The 22,645-nt window shown below is 34.9% G+C and overlaps 2 protein-coding genes across 4 annotated transcripts; both read right to left on the reverse strand.

Moving 5' to 3' along the window:
• Nucleotides 1–1,952: 1,952 nt before the first annotated feature.
• Nucleotides 1,953–6,000, reverse strand: LOC104239887 (uncharacterized). Of its 3 annotated transcripts, none has more exons than XM_070167936.1 (4): nt 5,645–6,000; nt 5,133–5,434; nt 4,898–5,014; nt 1,953–4,806 (listed from the first exon to the last, which is right to left on the reverse strand). In XM_070167936.1, the coding sequence occupies exons 2-4, from the start codon at nt 5,418–5,420 to the stop codon at nt 2,296–2,298; spliced, it is 2,916 nt and encodes a 971-aa protein (XP_070024037.1). In that variant the 5' UTR covers nt 5,421–5,434; nt 5,645–6,000; the 3' UTR covers nt 1,953–2,295. The 3 variants fall into 3 exon arrangements, with proteins under 3 accessions (XP_070024037.1, XP_070024036.1, XP_070024035.1); XM_070167935.1 differs by having other exon boundaries at nt 5,133–5,440; XM_070167934.1 differs by having other exon boundaries at nt 5,133–6,000.
• Nucleotides 6,001–15,137: 9,137 nt separating this feature from the next.
• Nucleotides 15,138–20,233, reverse strand: LOC138885003 (uncharacterized). Its single transcript, XM_070165886.1, has 5 exons — nt 20,224–20,233; nt 17,163–17,542; nt 16,427–16,860; nt 15,317–15,797; nt 15,138–15,233 (listed from the first exon to the last, which is right to left on the reverse strand). The coding sequence occupies exons 1-5, from the start codon at nt 20,231–20,233 to the stop codon at nt 15,138–15,140; spliced, it is 1,401 nt and encodes a 466-aa protein (XP_070021987.1).
• Between the last annotated feature and the right edge of the window lie 2,412 nt (nt 20,234–22,645).

Genomic DNA, 22,645 nt, shown 5'->3' on the forward strand with positions numbered 1-22,645 from the left:
TCCCTTTCCAACAAATGACTATTAAAGTATTATCACAAATATGTGATTACTATCTTTTTCCAACAATGGCTATTGTTTCTAACGCTAATGGAAAATACCATTTGTAGAAATATTGGCTTATTTGTTAAAGAAAATATTCATAAAATCAATTAATTATAAGAGCTAATACTGAAAGGGCATATTTTTTAAATTATATTTTATTTACAACAACAACGACGGTCAAGTATAATCCCACAAGTGGGGTCTGGGGAGGGTAATATGTACGCAGACCTTACCCCTACCCCGAGGGGCAGAGAGGCTGTTTCTACGAGACCCTCTGCTCAAGAAAGCAACAAGAGACGATATATTAGTACCACCAATAGACTCATAATAAAATAACACCAATATAAGAGATACGAAATACGAAATACGAAATAGATGGATGGTATAGTAAAAACCAGCAGATAAAGTCCTGCATCAGTAGACGACCAATAGTATCCTCAGACTAACTCCTAACTGGCTAGTCTCACTCTATTGTGCTGTTGAAATATTCACAACTTTCCTCTAACCTATAACCTTAATGCTCAACCTCCACAATTCCCTGTCAAGGGTCATGTCCTTAGTAATCCTAAGTCGCGTCATGTCATGTCTGATCACCTCTCCCCAATACTTTTTAGGTCGCACTCTATCTCTCCTCGTGCCCACCACAGCCAGTCACTCACATCTCCTCACCGGTGCATCAGTGCTCCTCCTCTGAATGTGCCCGAACCATCTGAGTCTTGTTTCTCGCATCTTGTCCTCCATGGGGGTCACGCCCACCTTCTCTCGAATATCTTCATTCCTAATCTTATCCATCCTTGTATGCCCGCACCTCCACCTCAACATCTTCATCTCTGTTACTTTCATCTTCTGGATGTGTGAGTTCTTAACCGGCCAACACTCAGTCCCATAGAACATGGCAGGCCTAACCACTGCTCTACCTTTTAACCAAAAATAGGTTAAAAAAATTATTACAAAAAAAAAAAGATAAGCATAACATTATATGCCACGGGAAAGGTCAGTGTGATAGAGCGAAACACGAAAGTATCTATAAAATTATCCCTATAATTTAATAACCAAAGTTATTAAATAAATATTTATGGATTGAAAACTTAAGAATAACAAATAGTTTGGTGTGAAAGTAAATATAGAGGCCAATTTAACCTCGTAGATTAAAATTCAATGACAAGAACCACAAATATTATTGTAGAGTTTCCTTGAAAAAGAAACTTTCCTTCTACTTCTTATAATAGTATATAAGTAGATTATTTACATAAAGTAAAATTTTAATTAATTTTAGTGTCCTAAATATTAGGACTTCTTACTTAATTCAAATAAGTAATGATTTAATGATAAAGATTTTAGTTGATTTTGAATTCCTAAATATTAGGAAAATAATTTAAATTACAATTTTATCCAATGTGAATTCTATTTTCAAAGGGTAGAAAACACGAATGACATTTCGCTAAGGGTCTTCGTGCTTTTAATATGGTATAGGTATAGATGATGATGATATAATACAGATAGATATAGATAATAATATGTCAAATTAGTTTGTCTTAGAAAAAAAATAAAAAAAAATGAAAAAATAACTATGCGGGACGGAGCAGGTCCAAGCGGAGCAGGGCGGGTTGAAAACTGAAAAACTAACTATGCGGGGCGGGACGTGGCGAGTTGAAATTTTTGTAGGTTTTGCAAAACCCGCCCCACACCCACCCCGCCCTATGACTTTAACCCCTCTATTCTCGTTGAATTATTCTCTGTTCATTTTCATTTGCAAATGTTTGAGTCTCACCGATTCTTAAGAAATATAAAGATGATTTACCCATGAAATTCCACCACTTTGCTTCCTTCATTTTACATTTACTTATACTTCATTAGCTAGTCTTCTTCAATCGTGAGTACACTGTTTTGGATGATAATAATGGCTTTAGTAGGATAAAATACGAGATCAACTAAAATAACAACATATTGTTATGCGGTACAAATGAAGGAAGCAAATAGCAAATTTACACAAGGGGCAAATTTGTTCATTTGCATATCAAAATACGACCTTTCAAACAAAACTTGATGTGCAGATCTACATAAGATCTCAAAACAGTGATACGCTGGAGGGAAAACCTACATGATTTAGCATACAATCATGGCACTACCTCCTTCAGTTTCGTCATCATCATATGTCAAGCTTCAGACAATGCAAACCGCCCCTTGAGTTAGCATGTTGGAGAACTTGATGACCAATGGAGTAATCTTTTTGTTCACCAAGATTGTTAATTATTAGAGAGCGGATTGAAATTCGCTCGAATCTGAATTCCCTGTGTTAACCTTGTCACCTGTATGACAAGGAAGTTGGTGATTCAAATCACTCCTGGAGTTGTTTTCATCAAATACTGGTCGCACAAGTTTTCTACGCTTTGATGGCTTATCAGCTGAATCCTTAGCCACAGCAGTTTTACAACTGTTTTCTTGTGCATTCTGAAGGACTGTGTGTTCACTAGCATTTGTCTTTACTTCTTCGTTGAATTCCGCGTTAGTCTGTTCTGAAGCTCGATTCGTCTCTCTCCTGCGCTTGAAGTCCACCACTCTGGTCTCTGCTAGGACATGGTTCAGAGTTTCTTCAAGAACTTCATTTGCACTTTCTCTGAGAACTCTCATCATTGAATCACCAGGTTGCTCTGTGTCATTCTTGACAACTGCAGCATGTTTTCCCGACCTATTAGTTTCACCATATCCAACTTTTCGAATATATGGTTTCCGATTCAATGGCTTTTTTGGTACAATATTCTGATCCTCGTATAACAAGTCCATAATTTCATCAACTGACGTATCCATGTAATATTCATCATAGCTCATACTGTGATCAGCTACTTGTTCTCTCAACTTGCATACTTTAGGAGCCAAAGATAAGCGATTAAAAACACTTCTTCTGGAATTTCTGGAATCAGAATGTACAACATCAGTTAATATGTTATCCTCGTATTCATTATTAATGATATCTGCTCCTGGACTGTTGGCGTGGTCAAGATTTGTCAAAACATTTCCTTGACGGAGCAACCAACTTGAATTAGGAGAGCGGGATCTTCTTCCAACATGAATTATATCACTCCCTTGCCATATAACATGCCCATCACCTAGTTCCTCATCAGCACACTGATAGTTACCAGAATACAAATGAGCAGTTGAACTGAGGACAGCTTGAGATGAAAATCTCCAATTCTCGCCCTCGTTAATATCATCCCTAAATTGTTGACCAATAGATTCCCTTGGAAGGAAAGCAGTTCTATAACTAAAAGAACAAGACCTATTTGGTTCCATTGCCTCAGAAATTCCAACATTTATGGGTGGAGTGTTGAACCCATCGTGTGACTGAAGCAGAACCGTGTGTCCATCTTCAGAAGCTGATTCCAGGCCCCTCTTTGTAAATTCTGGATAGGAATATGGAGAAGATATTCCTTTAAACGATGCGTAGTTATTCTTTCTATAAACATCGGAAGAAGGTCGTTTTTGCACAAAGTTTGAGCCTTGTTCAACTTCATAAGTCTCGGTAAGTTCATAGCAAGAACTGGGGAGTTCATGCTTACGTGGCATGACTCTCGGTATTGTTGCATCATGGAATTTAGAGCAAGAGGGACCAAGATTTTGTGCTTCTGTTGACTGAGGAAATTCTGTTTCAGCAAGAAACATGGTAGAGCACCCTGAGGTTCTTTTGTTCATTGGAGAGTAACCAGTGCGACCAGCTACGGTGAGAGGCCTCTGAAAGTCTTCTGTACCAGGGACCAGCCTATCAAAATCATTCATTGGATAACTACGAACTTCAGCCACTTGTCTACCTACATCTCCAGCATAAGCGGAGTTCCCATCTGAAGCAGCCGGGATAAGAAAGCTATCAACACATTTTTTATTTGCTCCATTACGCCTAGAAAGGAAGCATTCATCATCATCAGTGGCCGCTTGATGATCAAATCCTCTTCCGAGACCTGTATGAAACTTAGATTCATTTCTGCTTATTTCTCTCGTGAATAATCTACCATCTTTTCCTTTCTGATTGTATGGTGAGTTCACAAAGCGTTCAGACACAATTGTAGAATAAATATCAGAGTCCAACTGGCTCTTTTGTCCTACTCTATCCAAGGAACTCTGCCAGTCATCACTTACTGTTCCAATATTGCAAAAGGGGTCACTTTTATTCCTTCTAGAAAGGGCAGGCTCATGAGAGTCATCCATGCTATGTGCTTTATCCACACTATTGTTCCTTAGAAAACCTGCATAATGAGTACCAATTCTAGTTCTATCACCATCTGAAGGCTTTCTTTGCTGATTTGATCTGCCCGGACCAAAATTAGCGTCCATGTTATTTTCATTTACTATCTGATCTCTTACCACTAAATTTGCTTCATGTTCAGTGAGGGAGAGAATATGAAGCTTATCTTCAGCAGCATTATCCCTCAATAACCTTCCATCATTACCTAATCTTCTCCTCTTATCATTATAGTAGAGATGTTCAGCAGAATCAATTTTATCTCCGTCCTTCACTCTATGCTCAATTAGAAACATGTCATCGTTGCCTCTCTTTACTCCACGGAATGACCTTGGATATCCTCTTGAAAGGGAAGGCTCTAAATCAACATCAGAACGTTTGATATCAAAAGCACCACTTGTTGCATATGAATTGTTATTGACCACTATATGGTCTTCGTCAACTCCATTGCTCGCTCCAGTTGTGAGCTTTCTTGGGGGTAACTTATTCTTTAACTTTCTTGAACTAAACAACCTAAGAAGCCTATGAACCTGCTTGTTGAGAAGGAACAGTTAGTAACAGAAATATTCAGCTAAAATATATGATGATTGAAAGCCCAAATACAGAGAATAATCATCAGACCTGCTCATCAGACAGACCAAAGTGGAACTTCCTTGCCGAAAAGTAGTTCTCCCTAATGGCATCGCGGAACTCATTTTCAGATAGTGGACTACAGTACCAAATCGGCACAAATCGGACCTAGGGAAGAGAACATGAAAGCAAAAATAAAGAAAAGGAGACCGAAATTATCCTTGTATTATTCAACCTAACAATAGTTCTTGTTGAATGTTAAGAACCGTCATTTGACATATGATACCTGTGCGGAAAACTGCTTCCCTGAAGAAATAAATGCATTGGGTGCAATGTTCATTTCCCCATCTGAGATAGCCCGATACACTCCAAAAAGTTGTCTCCTTTCATATTCAAATAGGAACAGGATCATTCCTTTTTTGACCTCCTTTACAAAATTAGCCATGGACGATGGAAGGCCAAAGACCTTATGTTTAAAGCAGTCTCTCTTTGTTGCAATGTTTGACATGAAAATTGCACCAAACTCAGGAGCAGGAACACTAATAAAACCATTATCTTCTTTGTCAAACTCCATTGGCAAACTATATCCTGTCACTTCAATTAAAGGAACATAATAGTAAAACAACAAACTGTGATATGTCAAACCAGTATGGAGTTTGACGGAAGATAAAGAAAAGGTATCTTCTTTAAGGGGCAGAGGGAAAAGAAGCTACTGAAATTCGCAATCAGATACTCACAAACCTAAAATACATGACAGAATAAAACTAAAAAAGAAAATAAAAAACTTAAAATCTCAACCTGTAAATTGCTCGTCTTTATCCAACTGTTTTGCCGCCAAATTGATGACTGCAACAGATTTCGTCGATTCTAACACAGTACTATTATCACTAAAAACTCAACAAAATCAACAGATATCAAAAATCGAAAAATACCCATTAAAAAACTACTACTAAGATTTTCCAAACCCCTTACCGTAAAACCCAAATCAGCAATCGGAAACCGATTAACACTTTTTACTTATAGGAAATCGATTAATCAGCAATAGACAAATATTTAACTATTTAAGTATAAGAGAACAGAAAATTCTAGTTCTAGAGAGAGAAAGAGAATTTACCAATGAAGAAGAGAAACCGGTAATTTGGGGTTTCTGAGTTGGAGTGGAACAAGAAAATATATAGGGAGCTGCGACTCTTTGAATAGAATAGAATATGGACTAGAAAATTAGGATTTAAAAGTATATGCATTAATGAAATTAATGAAGTTTGATCGGATTGGTTCTTATTTTTTAAAGATTATTAATTCATATGTGTAACAGAAAATTATTTACAATTACTTAAGTAATTTGATGGTGTAAAATTTATCTCAATTGATTATTGCCTTGTGGGAAAGCTTAGCTAAAATATTTCTAGTTAAAAAAAAATTACCAAAATAGGATTCAAAATTTCTAATACTCTTTCAAATAATTTCATTTTATATTAATTATAACTTTAATCACTGAAATTTTAATAAATCCTAAATTCAAGACGATTCTTGAAATATTAGGACTCTATTAGGGTTACTTGGTGGTTACTCTACCCAAACCCTAATTCATTCCTATACATATGTTCTTCAAAGACGGTTTCAATAATTCCATAAACTCCCGGAATATGCAGAAAGAGATCAAATATACGATCTCCGAAATTCCATAAAACTCTTGGAATATTCATTAAGACATCAAAGTCATATCAAATATATCTAGCTCAAACTTCTAGCAACATTTAAGATCCAAATGGAGTGCTGCTACAGAGTCCGGAACTAAAATATTGCCTTTTTGGACTCAAAATACATAAATATGTGGGAAAAACACTTAGTGATCATAAGGGATAAACATGCCGCTATGACCCTCGAATTACGGATAAAAATTCAGAGGGGACAATTAAGGTATAAACAAAGTTGTAATCCGCAATATTTATCAATAAAAAAAATTATTTATAGTTGTTTGTAATTGCAATTTTATTTTTCTGCACAAATTTATTTTGCAAACATATACTCTTTTTCAGATTTGATTAATTCAAGAGTCGTACATAACCAATTTGATTGATCTTTTAGGTGGAATTAGTTTCCGAAAAAGTGTTGAAATATTACTTGAAAACTACTTCAAAATTTTCGGGGAAAAAATCAGCTAATAGAGTACTTTTTCAATTTTTGTAAAAACTTAAAGTTTTTCTCTAATGATATTTGATAGGAAAAAGATAGCACCGTTTTAAAGAAAAATTAAGTTGGAGATGAAACAAACGATACGATAAAGTTCAAAATAGTTTAGTTGTGACTCGCAAAACAACAAAATATTCTCCTAAATTTTAAAATATTGATTTATTTTATTACTATGTGTTAATTGAGGAAACATGCAAGTACTATTTACTTTTGCCTTCTCAAGTTGGAATACTACTTAGATATTTTTTTTAGTAAAAATAGCGTGTGGTAGCCATTAAGTAAGGTGGTCTTATTTTTTATCCACTAATTTTAATGCTGAGCAAAAATAGTTAATACTCCATTAAAATTATTTTGAAAAGATAGTTTTACCCTTTCTTCAATTTTTATATTCTCAAACCCTTGTTTTATTCGTTCAGACCTTCAGAGGGAAAATTTGAGAGCGAAAATTTCAGAGGCAAGCTTCGCGTGCTCCTCAGTATCTGTATCGTCCTCACATGCAAACCAGCTACACTTAATCTTTCTCCTTCGCCATATTCTCTGTCATCTTCTCTGCATTGAACGATCGAACTGGTATTTTTTTTTTTTGCTTTTATGCATTTTGTTTTTGTATATGTTTAATCGCGATCAATGTTGTGTCAAGTATGTGTGAAATTTTAAAAATAATGATTATAAGTTGATTCAGTGTCGAATAAGTAGCGGATTTTTGTGAGGAAGTTATTCAGAAATTTTTGGTATTGAAACGTGTTTGTGGTTCAATCAATATATTTGATTATGTAAGGACATTTCATAAAAATAGTCGTATGAATTCATAAGCTACCTGTATTTATGAATTTTTAGTTAACTGTGTTCACAAAAGTTAAGGACCAAGTATCATTAACTTTTGAACTTGGAACTCAAAGTTAAGGACTGAGTGTCCTTAACTTTTGAACTTGAAGTTCAGGACCAAGTGTCCTTAACTTTGGAACTTGAAACTTGAAGTTCAGGACCAAGTGTCCTTAACTTTTCAACTTGAAACTATAAGTTAAGGACTGTCTGTTCTTAACTTTTGAACTTGTAAGTCAAAGTTCAGGACCAAGTGTCCTTTACTTTTGAATTTGAAACTTGAAGTTCTGGACCAAGTGTCCTTAACTTTTCAACTTAAAACTATAAGTTAAGGACTACATGTCCTTAACTTTTTAACTTGTAACTTGAAGTTAAGGACCAAGTGTCCTTAACTTTTGAACTTGAAAGTTGAAGTTCAGGACCTATTGTCCTTAACTTTTGAACTTAAAACTTTAAGTTAAGGACTTGTCCTTAACTTTTTAACTTGAAACTTGAAGTTCAGGACCAAGTGCCCTGAACTTTTCAACTTGTAATCTTTTAGTCCTAATCTTTTATGATCTTTTTCCTTCTTTGTAGTGTGCTAATAGAAGGAGATCGTGTGTTTGACTTTGATGTTTGGCATAATTTAATGATCTATTGGAAAGGAGATTTACAGTATAAGGAAACAATCAAAAAAAATTGTCGAACAGGCAGTGGAAGAAGTTGAGGGATGGCATTTTCGAAAGCTTTTTCCAATTACAAAGTGTGAAGTTCTGTGGTAAACTTATTCACTGTGTATTGCTTTCAAAAATTGTAGATAATGACCCTGATTCGATGACATTCAAGGTTTTTGACCATGAAATTAAGTTTACACGTGAAGCATTTCATATAATTACTAGTTTGAAGTGTTATTCTTCACTAGACATCAAAGGTTTGCATGAAAAAGAGAATAGGCTTTCGAAAGCCTATTTTCTGGAAAGGATAGAGTTGAGTTGGGTGATTTATTTAATTTTATTACTAGTCACCAAATGGTACAGCTACATCATTTGTAGGCAGCGATGATGATGTTGTGAAGTTGGCAACAATTTATTTTGTTGAATCTGTTTTGATGGGGAAGCGGAAGAATAGTAATGTGTCCGAGCAGATAATGAAAATTGTAGATGATGATGAACTCTGCTCATCTTTCAACTAGGTCTCTCTTTGTTATGAAACGTTATTAAAATCATTGAAGAGTTGTTTGAAGCCCAATGCAAATGAGAATGAGAAAGGCAAACACAAAGATAAAGACAAGGATAGCTACACTATACTTGACTTTTCTTTTGCTTTTTGTGTTTGGAATATGGAAGTATTGCCTATTTTTCAGGAAAAATAATTTGTGAACTTCCGAGAATGTGGTTTTCCTCGGATGTTATGTTATTCAGAAATGAAGTCTCCACAATATGATTCTCTGTGTAAAAAAATACTTCCATAATGAAAATATAAGTTAATCTAATTACTAGCTATTTTTTTTGTTTATTTGTTTTAGTTCTGAAAACTTATGTTTTTTGGTTATATAATGAGTGTATAAGTTGATCGAGGTGGCACCATTTATTCCTATTGAAGAAGATACAGATCATGTTAGTGTGCATGAGCAAATTTCTCAAGATCAAAGCTCAATACCTTCTTCCACACAATTTGATGAAGTTATGCTTAAGGAAATTATTAAAGTAGGTTTTCTGTCTTTGAATAGCATTAGTTTTTTATTTGATTGTTTTTTGCTTAAGAGACTTTTTTGTTTTTATGGTTTTTGATTCAAAAATTATCTGAGAAGTTTAAAAAGGATATGCATGCTGAAGTTACTAGAATAAATTAGAAAATAGTTGTATCAGAAAAAAAGATTCAAAATGATATCAAGGTAATATCATTAATTTCAGTTAGTCTAAGTTCAGGACCTTGTGTCCTAAACTTTTTTACTTTTAAGTCTAAGTTAAGGACCATATGTCCTGAACTTTTGAACTTGAAACTTGAAGTTCAGGATTATGGTCCTTAACTTTTGAACTTGGAATTCAAAGTTAAGGACTGCCTGTCATTAACTTTTGAGCTTGAAACTTGAAGTTAAGGACCTATTGTCCTTAACTTTTGATCTTGTAATTATAAGTTAAGGACTGCATGTCTTTACTTTTAAACTTGAAACTTGAATAATTGGACCAACTATCCTTAACTTTTGCACTTGTAAGTCTAAGTTCAAGACCATCTGTCCTGAACTTTTGAACTTGAAACTTTAAGTCCAGGACCAAGTGTCCTTAACTTTTCAATTTGAAACTTTAAGTTTAGGATCTATTGTCCTTAACTTTTTAACTTGTAAGTCAAAGTTAAGGATTGCATTTCCTTAACTTTTGAATTTGAAACTTGAAGTTCAGGACCAAGTGTCCTTAACTTTTGAACTTGTTACTCTAAGTTAAGGACTGTCTGTCCTTAACTTTTTTACTTGTAACTTGAAGTTTAGGACTACATGTCCTTAACTTTCTAACTTAGTTTCTTTCACAGGATTTAAAGAAAAGCCTAGGATCAAAGATGGATACTTTGTTGAAGATTTTTGTGAAACCTGATGAAAGGAACATAGAGAGAGAATCTAGTGTTCCAATTACTAAAGATGGAGTTGATGATCATTGTGATGGTACAGAACCTACTGTTACAATTAACAAAGATGCAGGTGGTGGTGAATGTGATGATACAGATGTGCATGCAGAAGTTCAGTATGAAAGCGATTATAGAGATGCACATCTAGATGATGAAACTGATATTGGCACTGAAATTGGGAAAGGTCAGATATAGATTTTGAATTTTTTGTCATTGAAATTTATATTCAATAGTGTAATACATATAAACTTTTTTGTGATTACAAATATATGTAGAATCTGTTGATGGAGTGGAAGTTCAAGATGTAGTAGAATATCAAAACTAGGAAAATCCAAAAGAGACAGGAGTAACAGAAAAAATTTGTAAATGTGGAGTGCAATCTCAAGATTTAGAAAACTCATTGGGAACAAGTGTCAGTGAGATTGTATACAAATGTTTAGAAGTAACATATGATATGTCTACACCTCTCTCATATTAAGAGAAATTTGGAGTTCAAAATTATGTCAATCGAGGTTAGATAAAATTTTCATGATATGTTGAATGTTAGTTTTAGTGAACTATTAGAATGGGTATTAATTGTAAATGTTACACAATCTTTTGAAGCTGCAAGGGAAGAAGATGGAGTTGAGTATCAAGACAAAAGTGGAGTACAATCTCAAGACTTAGAAAATACCCAAGGAACAAGCATAAGTGAGATTGTTTCCAAATGCATAGATGGAACATGTGATCTCTCTACACCTCACTCTCTTACCGACAATATTGGAAGCCAAGAAAATGCTAGTAAAGATAATGATTTAACTGCGATGATCTTGACAGTTGCAAACGGTTAGACAGTATTTTTATTAATTTTATACATGTTTATTTTAATAAAATATTAGTAACAAGTACTAATTGTGTTAGCTCTTGTAAATATTTTGCAGAATCTTGTGAACTTACAATTGAAGAACATGGAGAACAGTTGCAAGATAAAGAAAATGTGCAGTTGGAAGATAAAGAAAATGCAACCAATATATCAGCTCAATTGTCTATTGAAAAAATACAAGAAGGCAGTGTGAACAAGATAGGTATTGATTGTGTCCTAAATATTATATTCAGAATTGAAAATGCTAGTACATTTCAAAAATAATGTTCTTAGTTTTTGTCTCTTCATTTGATGACTTGCAGCAAACTTATATATATATATATATATATATATATATATATATATATATATATATATATATATATATATATATAGTGTTGTCTGTAGAGCAAAACAAAGATGAAGATCTTAACCAATATACTAGGAAAAGGAAGATAGATAGTATTGGTTATGATGGTCCATTATTTTCTGTTCTTACTCCTACTCCTAATGATGGTCCATCATTTTCTATTCTTACTCCTACTCCTAATGATGGTCCATCATTTTCTATTCTTACTCCTACTCCTACAAGTAAACAAATGAGCATTGATGAGGGTTTGTCTATGGAGGTTGAAGGAAATGTTGAAGAAGAGCTTGGTCGAGGTAAAAGAAGTAAGAAGCTTAGTTGGTAGTTGAAATCTTCTTTTGAACAGGAAAGAAAAACAGGAGCATCAATGGCACACAATGAAAATACTCCCAAGAAAACGGACTGGATAAAATCAAAATATACTCGTACATGTATTTTTCATTATGCCAAAGATGATGCAAAGTAATTGAAGAAATTCATTGTGTGGTTGGGCAAGGAGAAAAGGAAAGGTCGCAAAAAAGCGTAAGCCCCTAAATGTATTTCATTATTTGTTAATTACTTAAATTTGTGTTCTTAACTTGTAATTTTAAATTTAGGACTAAGTATATTGATATTTAAATTCCTAAAATTAAGTGTCCTTAACATTTGATTTGGAAATCAAAGTTACGGACCAAGTGTCCTTAACTTTTCATCTTGGAATTCAAAGTTCAGAACCAAATGTCCTGAACTTTTGAACTTGTATGTCTAAGTTCAGGACCAAGTGTCCTCAACTTTTAAAGTTGAAAGTCTAAGTTCAAGACCATGTGTGAACTTGAAACTTGAAGTTCAGGATCAAGTGTCCTAAACTTTTGAAGTTGGAACTATAAGTTAAGGACTCCCTGTCCTTAACTTTTATACTTGTTAGTCTAAGTTAAGGACAAAGTTTCCTAAACTTTTGAACTTGTAAGTCTAAGTTCAGGACCATGTGTCCTTAACTTTTAAACTTGAAACTCAAACTTCAGGACCAAGTGTCCTTAACTTTTCAACTTGAAACTCAAACTTCAGGACCAAGTGTCCTTAACTTTTCAACTTGAAAGTCTAAGTTCAGGACTAACTTCTAACTTTGATATTTTCAAAATTTTCAGGGGACAAACTGATATATATGCTGATGATAATGGTGTGAGAAAGAATCCATACAAATTGTATCATCAAAAAATCAGTAGCAAAATGTTCTTCTTTGAGCTTTCAGATAGTAGCTTTGTACTTGATGATAAGGTTTGATAATTCGCAAGGCGTTTATTTTCTTTATTCTTAATTATCATTTTTTAATTATTTTATGACTGATGGATTTGTTTTATTTTTTGCCTTTTTATGAAGCATATTGGCATTGCCCTATATTATCTGAGAAAGAAGAAATGCTACCACCCTCGCGACCATCCTTTTCGTTGCACAACTACAGATATACTTTTTGATAACTATATGGTGCTTGTGTGTAAGGATTTCAATGAAGATGATGCAGATAAGTTTTGGTGTGGTGATAATCAATTGTTTCTGACACCATATGTGTGGGGTAACAGTCGTAGATGTGGAATTTCTTGGACAGAGGTTGATAAGATCTTTTTTCCATGTCGGCTTCCTTTAGAAGATGATAATGTTGTGATACATTTTCTTTTGGGGGTATTGGACTTGAATGAGAAAAAGATTGATGTGTACGATTCCATATATAGTGAGCCATATGAGGCATGAATGAATCACATTAAAATGTATGCACGCATGATCCCCCACTTGCTAAAGTTCTCACAGTTTGACAAACATCACAAGTCTTTTGGAAATGCATTCAACAAATTTGATATTCAGTGGCAAAGATCACCACACCAAACTGGATCGTACGTGTTGTTATTTGTTATATAATTTATATATACTTTAGATTTATTGTTTAATTGACTCCATATCTTACATTTTTCTTAGGACTGATTGTGGTGCATTCCTAATCAAGTATGTGGAGTTGTTGATGATGGGAAAGGATGTGGAGAAATTCCAACCTGAAAACATAAAAGACTTTAGAAAAGAACTTTGGGCACTTTGAGAGTGGAAAAGAAATTCTGGTTATGATACACCACCAGAAAATGTTGGCGATGATTATGATAGTGAAAATGAAACTTGCTGTCCGAAAGAGCTATAGTTTAGTTGTAAAGAAAGTTAGTTGTGGTTGATTTTTTGTATAAAATTGATGTAAAGAATCCATATGAATTCTGAAATATCCTGTAAATTCCTCAAAATGCACTTTTATTTTGTTTGCATAGCATAACTTTTTGTCATAGCTATGCAAAATTACAATTTCAGAAGTAATATGAAGGCATCATGTTATTAATTTCTTTATTTCTGTCAAGTATTGATTTGTCCATTGAACTTGTTAGTATTAGTTCAAGAACAAGTGTAATTGAACTTCAAATTCAAAGTTAAGGATCAAGTGTCCTTAACTTTTGAACTTGTAAGTCAAAGTTTAGGACCAAGTGTCCTTAACTTTTGAACTTGAAACTCAAACTTCAGGACCAAGTGTCATTAACTTTTGAACTTGAAAGTCTAAGTTCAAGACCATGTGTCCTCAACTTTTGAAATTGAATCCTTATCTTTTGAACTTGGAACTCAAACTTCAGGACTAAGTGTCCTTATTTTTTGTACTTGGAACTGTAAGTTAAGGACCAAGTGTCCTTAACTTTTCAACTTGTACGTCAAAGTTAAGGGTTGTCTGTCCTTAACTTTTGAACTTGAAACTCAAAGTTAAGGACTGTCTATCTTTAAGTTTTGAAATTGTAAGTCAAAGTTAAGGACAGACAGTCCTTAACTTTTGAACTTTGAACTCAAAGTTAAGGACTGTCTGTCCTTAACTTTTGAACCTGTAAGTCAAACTTAAGGACTGTCTGTCCTTAACTTTTGATCATGTAAGTCAAACTTAAGGACTGTCTGTCCTTAACTTTTGAACTTTGAACTCAAAAGAAACAAAAAGAACGTAAGCAGAAAGAAATTTTGAAAATTCAGACATCTGCTCAAATAAGAATAATCTAAATGAATCCAATTTATAGCAAAAACTTAAAAGAGTCGATAAACATAAGTGGATATATCTACTATTTTCTATGTTTTCTTGAAAATGGATGGACTGCTGGAGAATATATACAAGTTATTCTATTATGACCAATTCTTCTGCAACGACCACATTTGAATATTATTTTTGATGACTCGGTAGCTGGAATATGCATTTTCTTTAGCCTTCTACCTGGTGGCACTTTGAAATCTGGAGGTTAACAATTTGTGACTTAACACTCTCTGGTATAATCTAAGAATCAGTATGTTCTACAGGATGTATTTGTCTTTCATATGTTTTCAGCCAAGATTCCTTTAAATACCAGTGCGAGCAAAAGTTAGACTTCTTGATGTTTCTCTTCTTGATAGTTGCAATAGCATATATGCATGGTAATTCATCAAATTGAAACTTACTGAAAACAATCACATGTTCTTTTGTTTAAGTCCACCAAGAAAGTTATTCCTTCTTCTTCAACTCTAGAACACCATGAATCAACAGGGAAGACCTTCAATGTTGAAAAATTATAAGTTAGTACATTATGTTAAATTATATTAAAATCATAAACTAAGCATAGAACATAATACTTACATTCAAAGTAAATGCTAAATCTATCTTTTTCTTCAATTCCTCCTCTACCCAACAAGAAACATCATAAAAAGTTCCTACTGCTTCATTTCTTCTTTCATAAAACCAATGTTGTAGCTTCACTTGAATAAAATCCATCATTCTTAATATAGGCAGCTCCCTTGCTTCTAATAGGACAGAATTCATTGACTCAACTATGTTTGTTGTGAGCATGTCATATCTTCGTCGTGGACTACAAGAACGTACACACCTTTCCAGTGGTTCTTCTATCAAGTAGTCATAAGTTTTCTTATCTACTTTTGCTATATATGACATGTATAGATCAAATTCTTTGAGCGTGTATACTCTTGCAGCACTTTGAAAAAGTTTTATGACCTCAATTTTCACTTTCCTTCGCTTTAGGTTTTGCTCCAAATGATAGATACAAATCCCATGATGGCTTTCAGGATATACCTTTGCAATGCCATATGCAATAGCTTGATGCCTGTCTGATAAAAAAATTAAATTCTCACGGCTCCCAATTACATTGCGAAGCTGACTAAAGTACCACTCATAGGAAATTATTATTTTCATATTCTGCTATTCCAAAGGCTAGTGGGAAAATTTGGTTATTTGCATCCTTTGAAACTGAAATCATTAAAACACCACGAAATTTTGACTTCAAAAAAGTTGCATCAACAGCAATCACTGGTCTACAATGGTTCCAACCAGATATTGATGATCCATATACATAAAAACATATAAAGAAACCTGAAAATACAATATAAAACAAGGTTAAAAGAAGTTAAGGACAGGTAGTCTTAAACTTCAGGTTACAAGGCCAAAAGTTAAGGACAAGCAGTTCTGAAGTTAGACTAACAAGGTCAAAAGGTAAGGACATGCAGTCCTTAACTTAGAGTTACAAGTTATAAAGTTAAGGATATGTAGTCCTTAACATTGAGTTCAAAGTTTAAAAGTTAAGGATGGGGAGTCCTTAACTTTGACATTCAAGTTCAAAAATTAAGAACAGCAAGTCCTGAACTTCAGGTTACAAGCTCAAAAGTTAACTGGTTAAAGACAGCATGTCCTAAATTTTATAAAACGGACTAATGAACTTTTTTTTTGATTATTTACCTGTTGTTGTTGTCTATCTTTATGTTAGTATATGTTCCCGGGTTTTTACTTCTCGTCATATACAAGTATGAAGACAATAATTTATAATTCTCTTCAGGAGTTCCTCTTATTAAAACGGAAGCAAGTTGAATAGCACGCCACGCCTTGTGATACCCAATGTCTAGTCCATGCAATTTTTGCATTTCTTCCATGACAAAAGCTGGTGTAACTTCAAACCTTGGGTCTCGAAGATTGTCGATAATGTAACCACTAATCAACTTTGAAGTTGCATGCCTTTGATCAGCTTTCATTGTGTTAACAAAGCAGCCATGATTTTTCTCAATCTTTACTATCTTGAACAATATTGAATCTTTAATTCTAAAAGCACGCACACACCACCCACACCTATCATCATTGCATTTCAACGAATATCTTGCTGAGATTGATCTAACAACCTTGAATTCAAAATGTCCTTTAATTGCTAATTCGAAAAACAGTTAATTATACTCTTCTTTTTTGTCAAATATTGATCCCACTTTTATTTCATCCAACGAAGCATTTTCTTTAAATATCGTAGTTGTGGATTTTTTTTTGTTTCAAATTTGACTTTCATCTAGTTAGTTGAGTAGAGGTTTTTTCAGCAACTTCTTTGATTACCGGTGCACTCTCTAAGACTTGAATACCCAAAGCTTGTTCCTTGTCAATCTCTATAATGCTTTGTCCTTCTACTTGAAATAGAATCAAATGTTTGAAGCACCTCTTCAGTTATTGGTTGAGCTTCAACCATATCTATTTCCATTATCTGTTGCCATTTGTTTTGATTGTCATGTTGAGTTTCTCTATTGACATGTTCAAAGGTGCTTGTTGATCTAAAAACTCTTTCCGAAATATCAACAATGAAACGACAGCCCTTGAAGAGTGAATGAGTTTTTAGTAACTCTATACATGTGTGAAGATCTAAATCTTTGGATACAAGCATTCCCTTGCTTGTTCCAATGTTGATATCAAACCATATCACTGCTTCAAACTTGTCTCTATCCAATTCAATAACTTCAAAGATCTGTTTAATGAAATCTTCAATCCGAATTGCCTCGGGTACTAGAAAGAGCTTTGTTTGATGATAAAGATACTTATAGTCTTCAGTTCATCTACCATTAAAAGCAACTATAATGCATATTATTTCCATCCTACAAGTCAAGAGAATGGGAAACTGTAACAATCCGACCGGTCGTTTTGAGCTTTTGTAGTTCGCTCGCTAGTTCTCGGGCATGACTTGCCCCGTGTAATGTAATATGACTTATGTAAATCATTGGTTTTAGTTTTCAGGATAATCGGAATAAACTTGGAAGAACAATTCCCAGTTTAAAGCTTGAAACTTGAAAGGTTTGACCAATATTTGACTTATTTGTATATGATCTCGGATTGGAATTTTTATGATTTGGTTAGCTACGTTAGGTGATTTGGGACTTAGGAGCGTGATCGAAATGCGTTTTGGAAGTCCGTGGAAGGTTTAGGCTTGGATTGGCGATATTGAGATTTCGGCGCTTTCCGGTTGATAGGTGAGATTTTGATATAAGGGTCAGAATGGAATTTCGAGAGTTGCAGTAGTTTTGTTGTGTCATTTGGGATGTGTGTGCAAAATTTTAGGTCATTCGGACGAGATTTGATAGACTTTTTGATCGAAAGCATAATTTAAGAATTCTTGGAGTTCTTAGGCTTGAATCCTATATTAAATTGGTAATTTGATGTTGTTGTGAGCATTCCGAAGTTTTGAACAAGTTTGAACGATGTCATGGAATGTGTTGGTACAATTGGTTTGAAGTTCCGGGGGGTTCCGGGATGTTTTAGGCCGAAAATCATAGCTGTAGCCGGTCCAGAAGGGTTGTAGGCCTCGGAACCCACCAGCGCGGTCCGCAAAAAAAGAAGTGCGGCCGCGGTAGGTGCTGTGCGGACCGCACAAAATGCTGTGCGGCCGCGGTGGGGAACGTTTCACTGGTCCTACTTCGGAAGCTCATGTCTTTTGATCTACAAGGAATTTTGAGATGATTCAAAAGCGAAAAATGTAGCGCTTCGTGTCTAGTTTTCAGAAACATAAAGATATCGCAATTTGGACATCTGTAGAAAAAGGTATGGCCAAAATACTAAATCCTATCACTACAGATTAAAACCTATGCGGCCGCAGTCATTTTTGTGCGGACCACGGTCATTTTTTGTGTGGTCCGTAGAGGTGGAAATCTGTGGGGTACCCTATAAATACGAGATTTTGGGTTTTATTTAATATTTTGACCTAGAGAGTTCGGATTTTGGCGATTTTTCGAAGGTTTTTCAAGAAATTCATCAGGGTAAGTAATTCTAACTCAGATTTGGCTAGAATACATGAATCTATCATTGAATTCATCATTTAATTCGTGATTTGGGATGGAATTTGGGAAGAAAAGTTGTGGAATCTTCCAAAAATATAAAATGATGATTTGAAGGACCAAATGGTACCAGAATTGGATAATTTTGGTATGTTTAGACTCGTGAGGGTATGAGAATTCTAAAAATGTAAATTTTACCCGATTTCGAGACGTGGGCCCAAGGCTCGGGTTTTGGTAATTTCGGGAATCGTGCCCTTTGTTGATTGTTTTCGCTTGGGCTTTGTTCCCTTAGCATATTGTGACATATTCATTCTGATTTTGGATAGATTTGACGCGCGTGGAGGCCACTTTGAGGGGCAAAGGCGTCGTGAGCTAGAGATTTAGCCGGTTCGAGATGAGTAATGATTGTAAATGATGCTCTGAGGGTTTGAAACCCCGAATTTGCACATTGTAGTGTTATATTGAGGTGAGACACACGCTTGATGATGAGCGTAGGGTCGTGCACTATTGGGGATTGTGACTTGGTCCATCCCGATTGATGATTTTACCGCGTATTTGATTGAAACTTATTTGCTATCATCATGATTTGGGCTGATTACCATATTTGGGCTTTGTGCCAACTATTTGAATCCTTCGAGGATTTTTATTACTATTTCCTCACTGTTTTGACTTACTACTTGAACTCAGTCATGTTATTTTTCACTATTTTACTACTCAGCCATTTTACTCAGTTTTGAGACTTAAATGATATTTTTAAATGATGTTTTGGGCTGAGAAATACTGTTTTACTATTGCCCAAGGGGCTTGTGATGATTTTTGGACTAAGTAAGTCCGAGGGCCTAGTTGTGAGGATACATTAATACTGATATGAGGCCAAGGGCCTGAGATACATAAATATGCCACGAGGTGGCTTGATTGATATGAGGTCGAGGGCCTAGATTTGATGCCATAAGATGGCTTGATATTGCACTTGGGCCGTAAGGGGATCCTCCCGGAGTCTGTACACCCCCAGTGAGCGCGGGTACCCATTGTGATGTGAGATTGAGCCCGAGGGGCTGGTATTGTTCTCTATGATTGAGCCCGAAGGGCTAGTACTATTCTATGTGATTGAGCCCGAGGGGGTGGTATTGTTCTATGTGATTGAGCCCGAGGGGCTGGTACTGTTCTATGTGATTGAGCCCGAGGGGCTGGTATTGTTCTATGTGATAGCCCGAGGGGCTGGTACTGTTCCGAGATGTTGCCCGATGGGCGGATTGTTGATACTATGCCCAAGGGGCGAGCCTTTATGTGTTTACTTTTCATAATTGACTGTCAGTTTCCTGCTTAAACATTTAAAAAGGCTTTTCATGAAAATTACATTTGAGTTAAAGGATTCTATCTATCCTTCACTGATTTATTGATTTTAAATGGTTTTACTGCTTCATTATAGAATGCTTTATGCCTTATGTGATTTCTTACCTTCAGTCATTATTTACATTAGTTACTCACTGAGTTGGAGTACTTACTTTACTCCCTGCACCCCTGTGTGCAGATTCAGGCATTGTTGGTACTGCTCCCGAGTGCTGATACCTCCAGCTTCAGGCGGGCTTTCAGAGATTACGAGGTAGTTGTTGACGTCCGCAGCCCCGTGTCTATACTCCCTTATCATCTCTATCTCTTTTCAGACATCTGTAATAGCTTAACAGACTTGTATTATGAATTATAGATGCTCATGACTAGTGACACCCCGGTTAGGGCTGTGTTGGGTTGTACTTCCGCAATTTATTAACATTATCCGCTACTTAGTGTTGCTATGTCATGTTTTAGACTGCTTTTATGATATTTAACTGTTTAAAAAGTGAATTGGGTTTAATTGGCTGGCCTTGTCTTCACGAGAGGCGCCATCACGACCGGGTTCGGGTTTAGGGTCATGACAGAAACTCAGGACATATTTTATAGATCAATCCTTGTATAATTAAGAACAAGTACTGTAAGTTCAAGACCAAGTTAAGGACCAAGTGTCCTTAACTTTTGAACTTGGAATTCAAACTTCAGGACCAAGTGTCCTTAACTTTTTAACTTAGAACTCAAAGTTCAAGACCAAGTGTCTTTAACTTTTGAACTTGGAACTTAAAGTTCAGGACTAGGTGTCCTTAACTTATTAACTTGGAACTGTAAGTAAAGGAACAAGTGTCCTTAACTTTTGAACTTAGAAATAAAAGTTCAGGACCAAGTGTCCTTAACTTTTGAACTTGGAATTCAAAGTTAAGGACCAAGTGTCCTTAACTTTTGAACTTGAAACTTGAAGTTAAAGACTGTCTATCCTTAACTTTTTACCTTGGAACTCTAAGTTAAGGACCAAGTGTCCTTAACTATTGAACATGCAAGTCAAAGTTCAGGACGAAGTGTCCTTAACTTTTTAATTTGTAACTCTAAGTTAAGGACCAAGTGTCCTTAACTATTGAACATGTAAGTTAAAGTTCAGGACCAACTGTCCTTAATTTTTCAACTTGAAACTCAAACTTCAGGATCAAGTGTCCTTAACTTTTGAACTTGAAACTTGAAGTTAAGGACTGTCTGTCCTTAACTTTTTACCTTGGAACTCTAAGTTAAGGACCAAGTGTCCTTAACTATTGAACATGCAAGTCAAAGTTCAGGACGAAGTGTCCTTAACTTTTCAACTTGAAACTCAAACTTCTGGACCAAGTGTCCTTAACTTTTCAACTTGAAACTCAAACTTCAGGACCAAGTATCTTTAACTTTTTCAAAACAATTTGCAAAACTATGACAATATGTCTTTAATATACAAAAGAACATCAAATAAGTTAAGGACATTGTGTCCTTAACATTTTCAATTCAATTTGCAAAAATCAGGACACTATGTCCTTAATATTATGTGCTCAATTTTTATAGAATTATCACAGGACGCGATGTCCTTAACCTTATCAATCCATAAATTCAAAAAAAAAATCAAATTTCTAGCATCAAATTACTAGTAACGAAATAAAAATCAATGGAAACACACAAAAATATAACTTACTGTAAATTTATGTCGATTTTTGGATGAGAAAGTTGAATTCTATAGTTTGAAATCGGAAGGGAAGCTTCTGTAATTCTATACTTTGAAATTCGACGATCACAGTGAAGTTAGTTACGTGCGCTGCTGCTGCTGCTGATCGTTAATAAAAGCGTAGGTATAAGTTATAGCAGAAGGGTATTTTCGTCCAGTCAGGTATAAGTTTATTAAACCAGTGGCTAAAAACTAAAGACATTTAAAACACTGGCTTTAAAATAAAATAGGTGCTCTAAGTGGCTATTTGTGCACACACCCCCACCTTGATGATTATTGAAGGAAAAAATTAAAGAGATTTTTACCTCCTATAGCAAAGGTTAACAACTGCAAAAAAAAACAACTTATTTATTTTAAATAAATATTATTTTAAAAATTATATTCTATAGATACCTTTTAATGTTTATAGCAATATATCTAATTTTGGTTACCTCCTACATCTAAGCCACTAAATACGCTATTCAGTTAAATTATTTTCTTTTTCTCTCTACTTTGATATATGTCATTCTCTTCCCCACGCTCTTTCCTCTCTCTTTATTCTCTTCTCCTCCCCGCCGACGCAATTATGCTCACCGCCACACCACCATTTTCTGCTTCTAAAATCAGAAAAACAAACAACGTTGATGGTTCAACGACTAAACTCTTTGTAAAGTTAAGTCCTTCGAGGCTTCTACCCCTCGGGCCAAATATATTACAAGTAGGATGATCCCTATCTTCCCCTTCTGGTAGATAAGCTCTCCAGTACCAATCCCTATCTTGAATTGTTACAAAGTATTTACCATCCAATGTCTTCTCGGATTCGGTCCTCTTTTGGCCACCAAACATTGGATG

Source organism: Nicotiana sylvestris, chromosome 2, assembly GCF_000393655.2.
Source record: "Nicotiana sylvestris chromosome 2, ASM39365v2, whole genome shotgun sequence".
NCBI classification, from domain to species: domain Eukaryota; kingdom Viridiplantae; phylum Streptophyta; class Magnoliopsida; order Solanales; family Solanaceae; genus Nicotiana; species Nicotiana sylvestris.

Excerpts from the sequence above, each read along its gene's own strand:
- LOC138885003 (XM_070165886.1), bottom strand. Across the intron at positions 15,798-16,426 it reads AAGATAGACAACAACAACAG|GCATCAAGCTATTGCATATG; the intron begins GTAAATAATCAA and ends TTTATCAGACAG. Across the intron at positions 15,234-15,316 it reads ATTTAGCATTTACTTTGAAT|GTCTTCCCTGTTGATTCATG; the intron begins GTAAGTATTATG and ends TCAACATTGAAG.
- LOC104239887 (XM_070167936.1), bottom strand. The coding sequence starts at position 5,420 with ATGGAGTTTGACAAAGAAGATAATGGTTTTATTAGTGTTCCTGCTCCT. Across the intron at positions 5,015-5,132 it reads GGAAGCAGTTTTCCGCACAG|GTCCGATTTGTGCCGATTTG; the intron begins GTATCATATGTC and ends TCTCTTCCCTAG. Across the intron at positions 4,807-4,897 it reads TTGGTCTGTCTGATGAGCAG|GTTCATAGGCTTCTTAGGTT; the intron begins GTCTGATGATTA and ends CTCAACAAGCAG.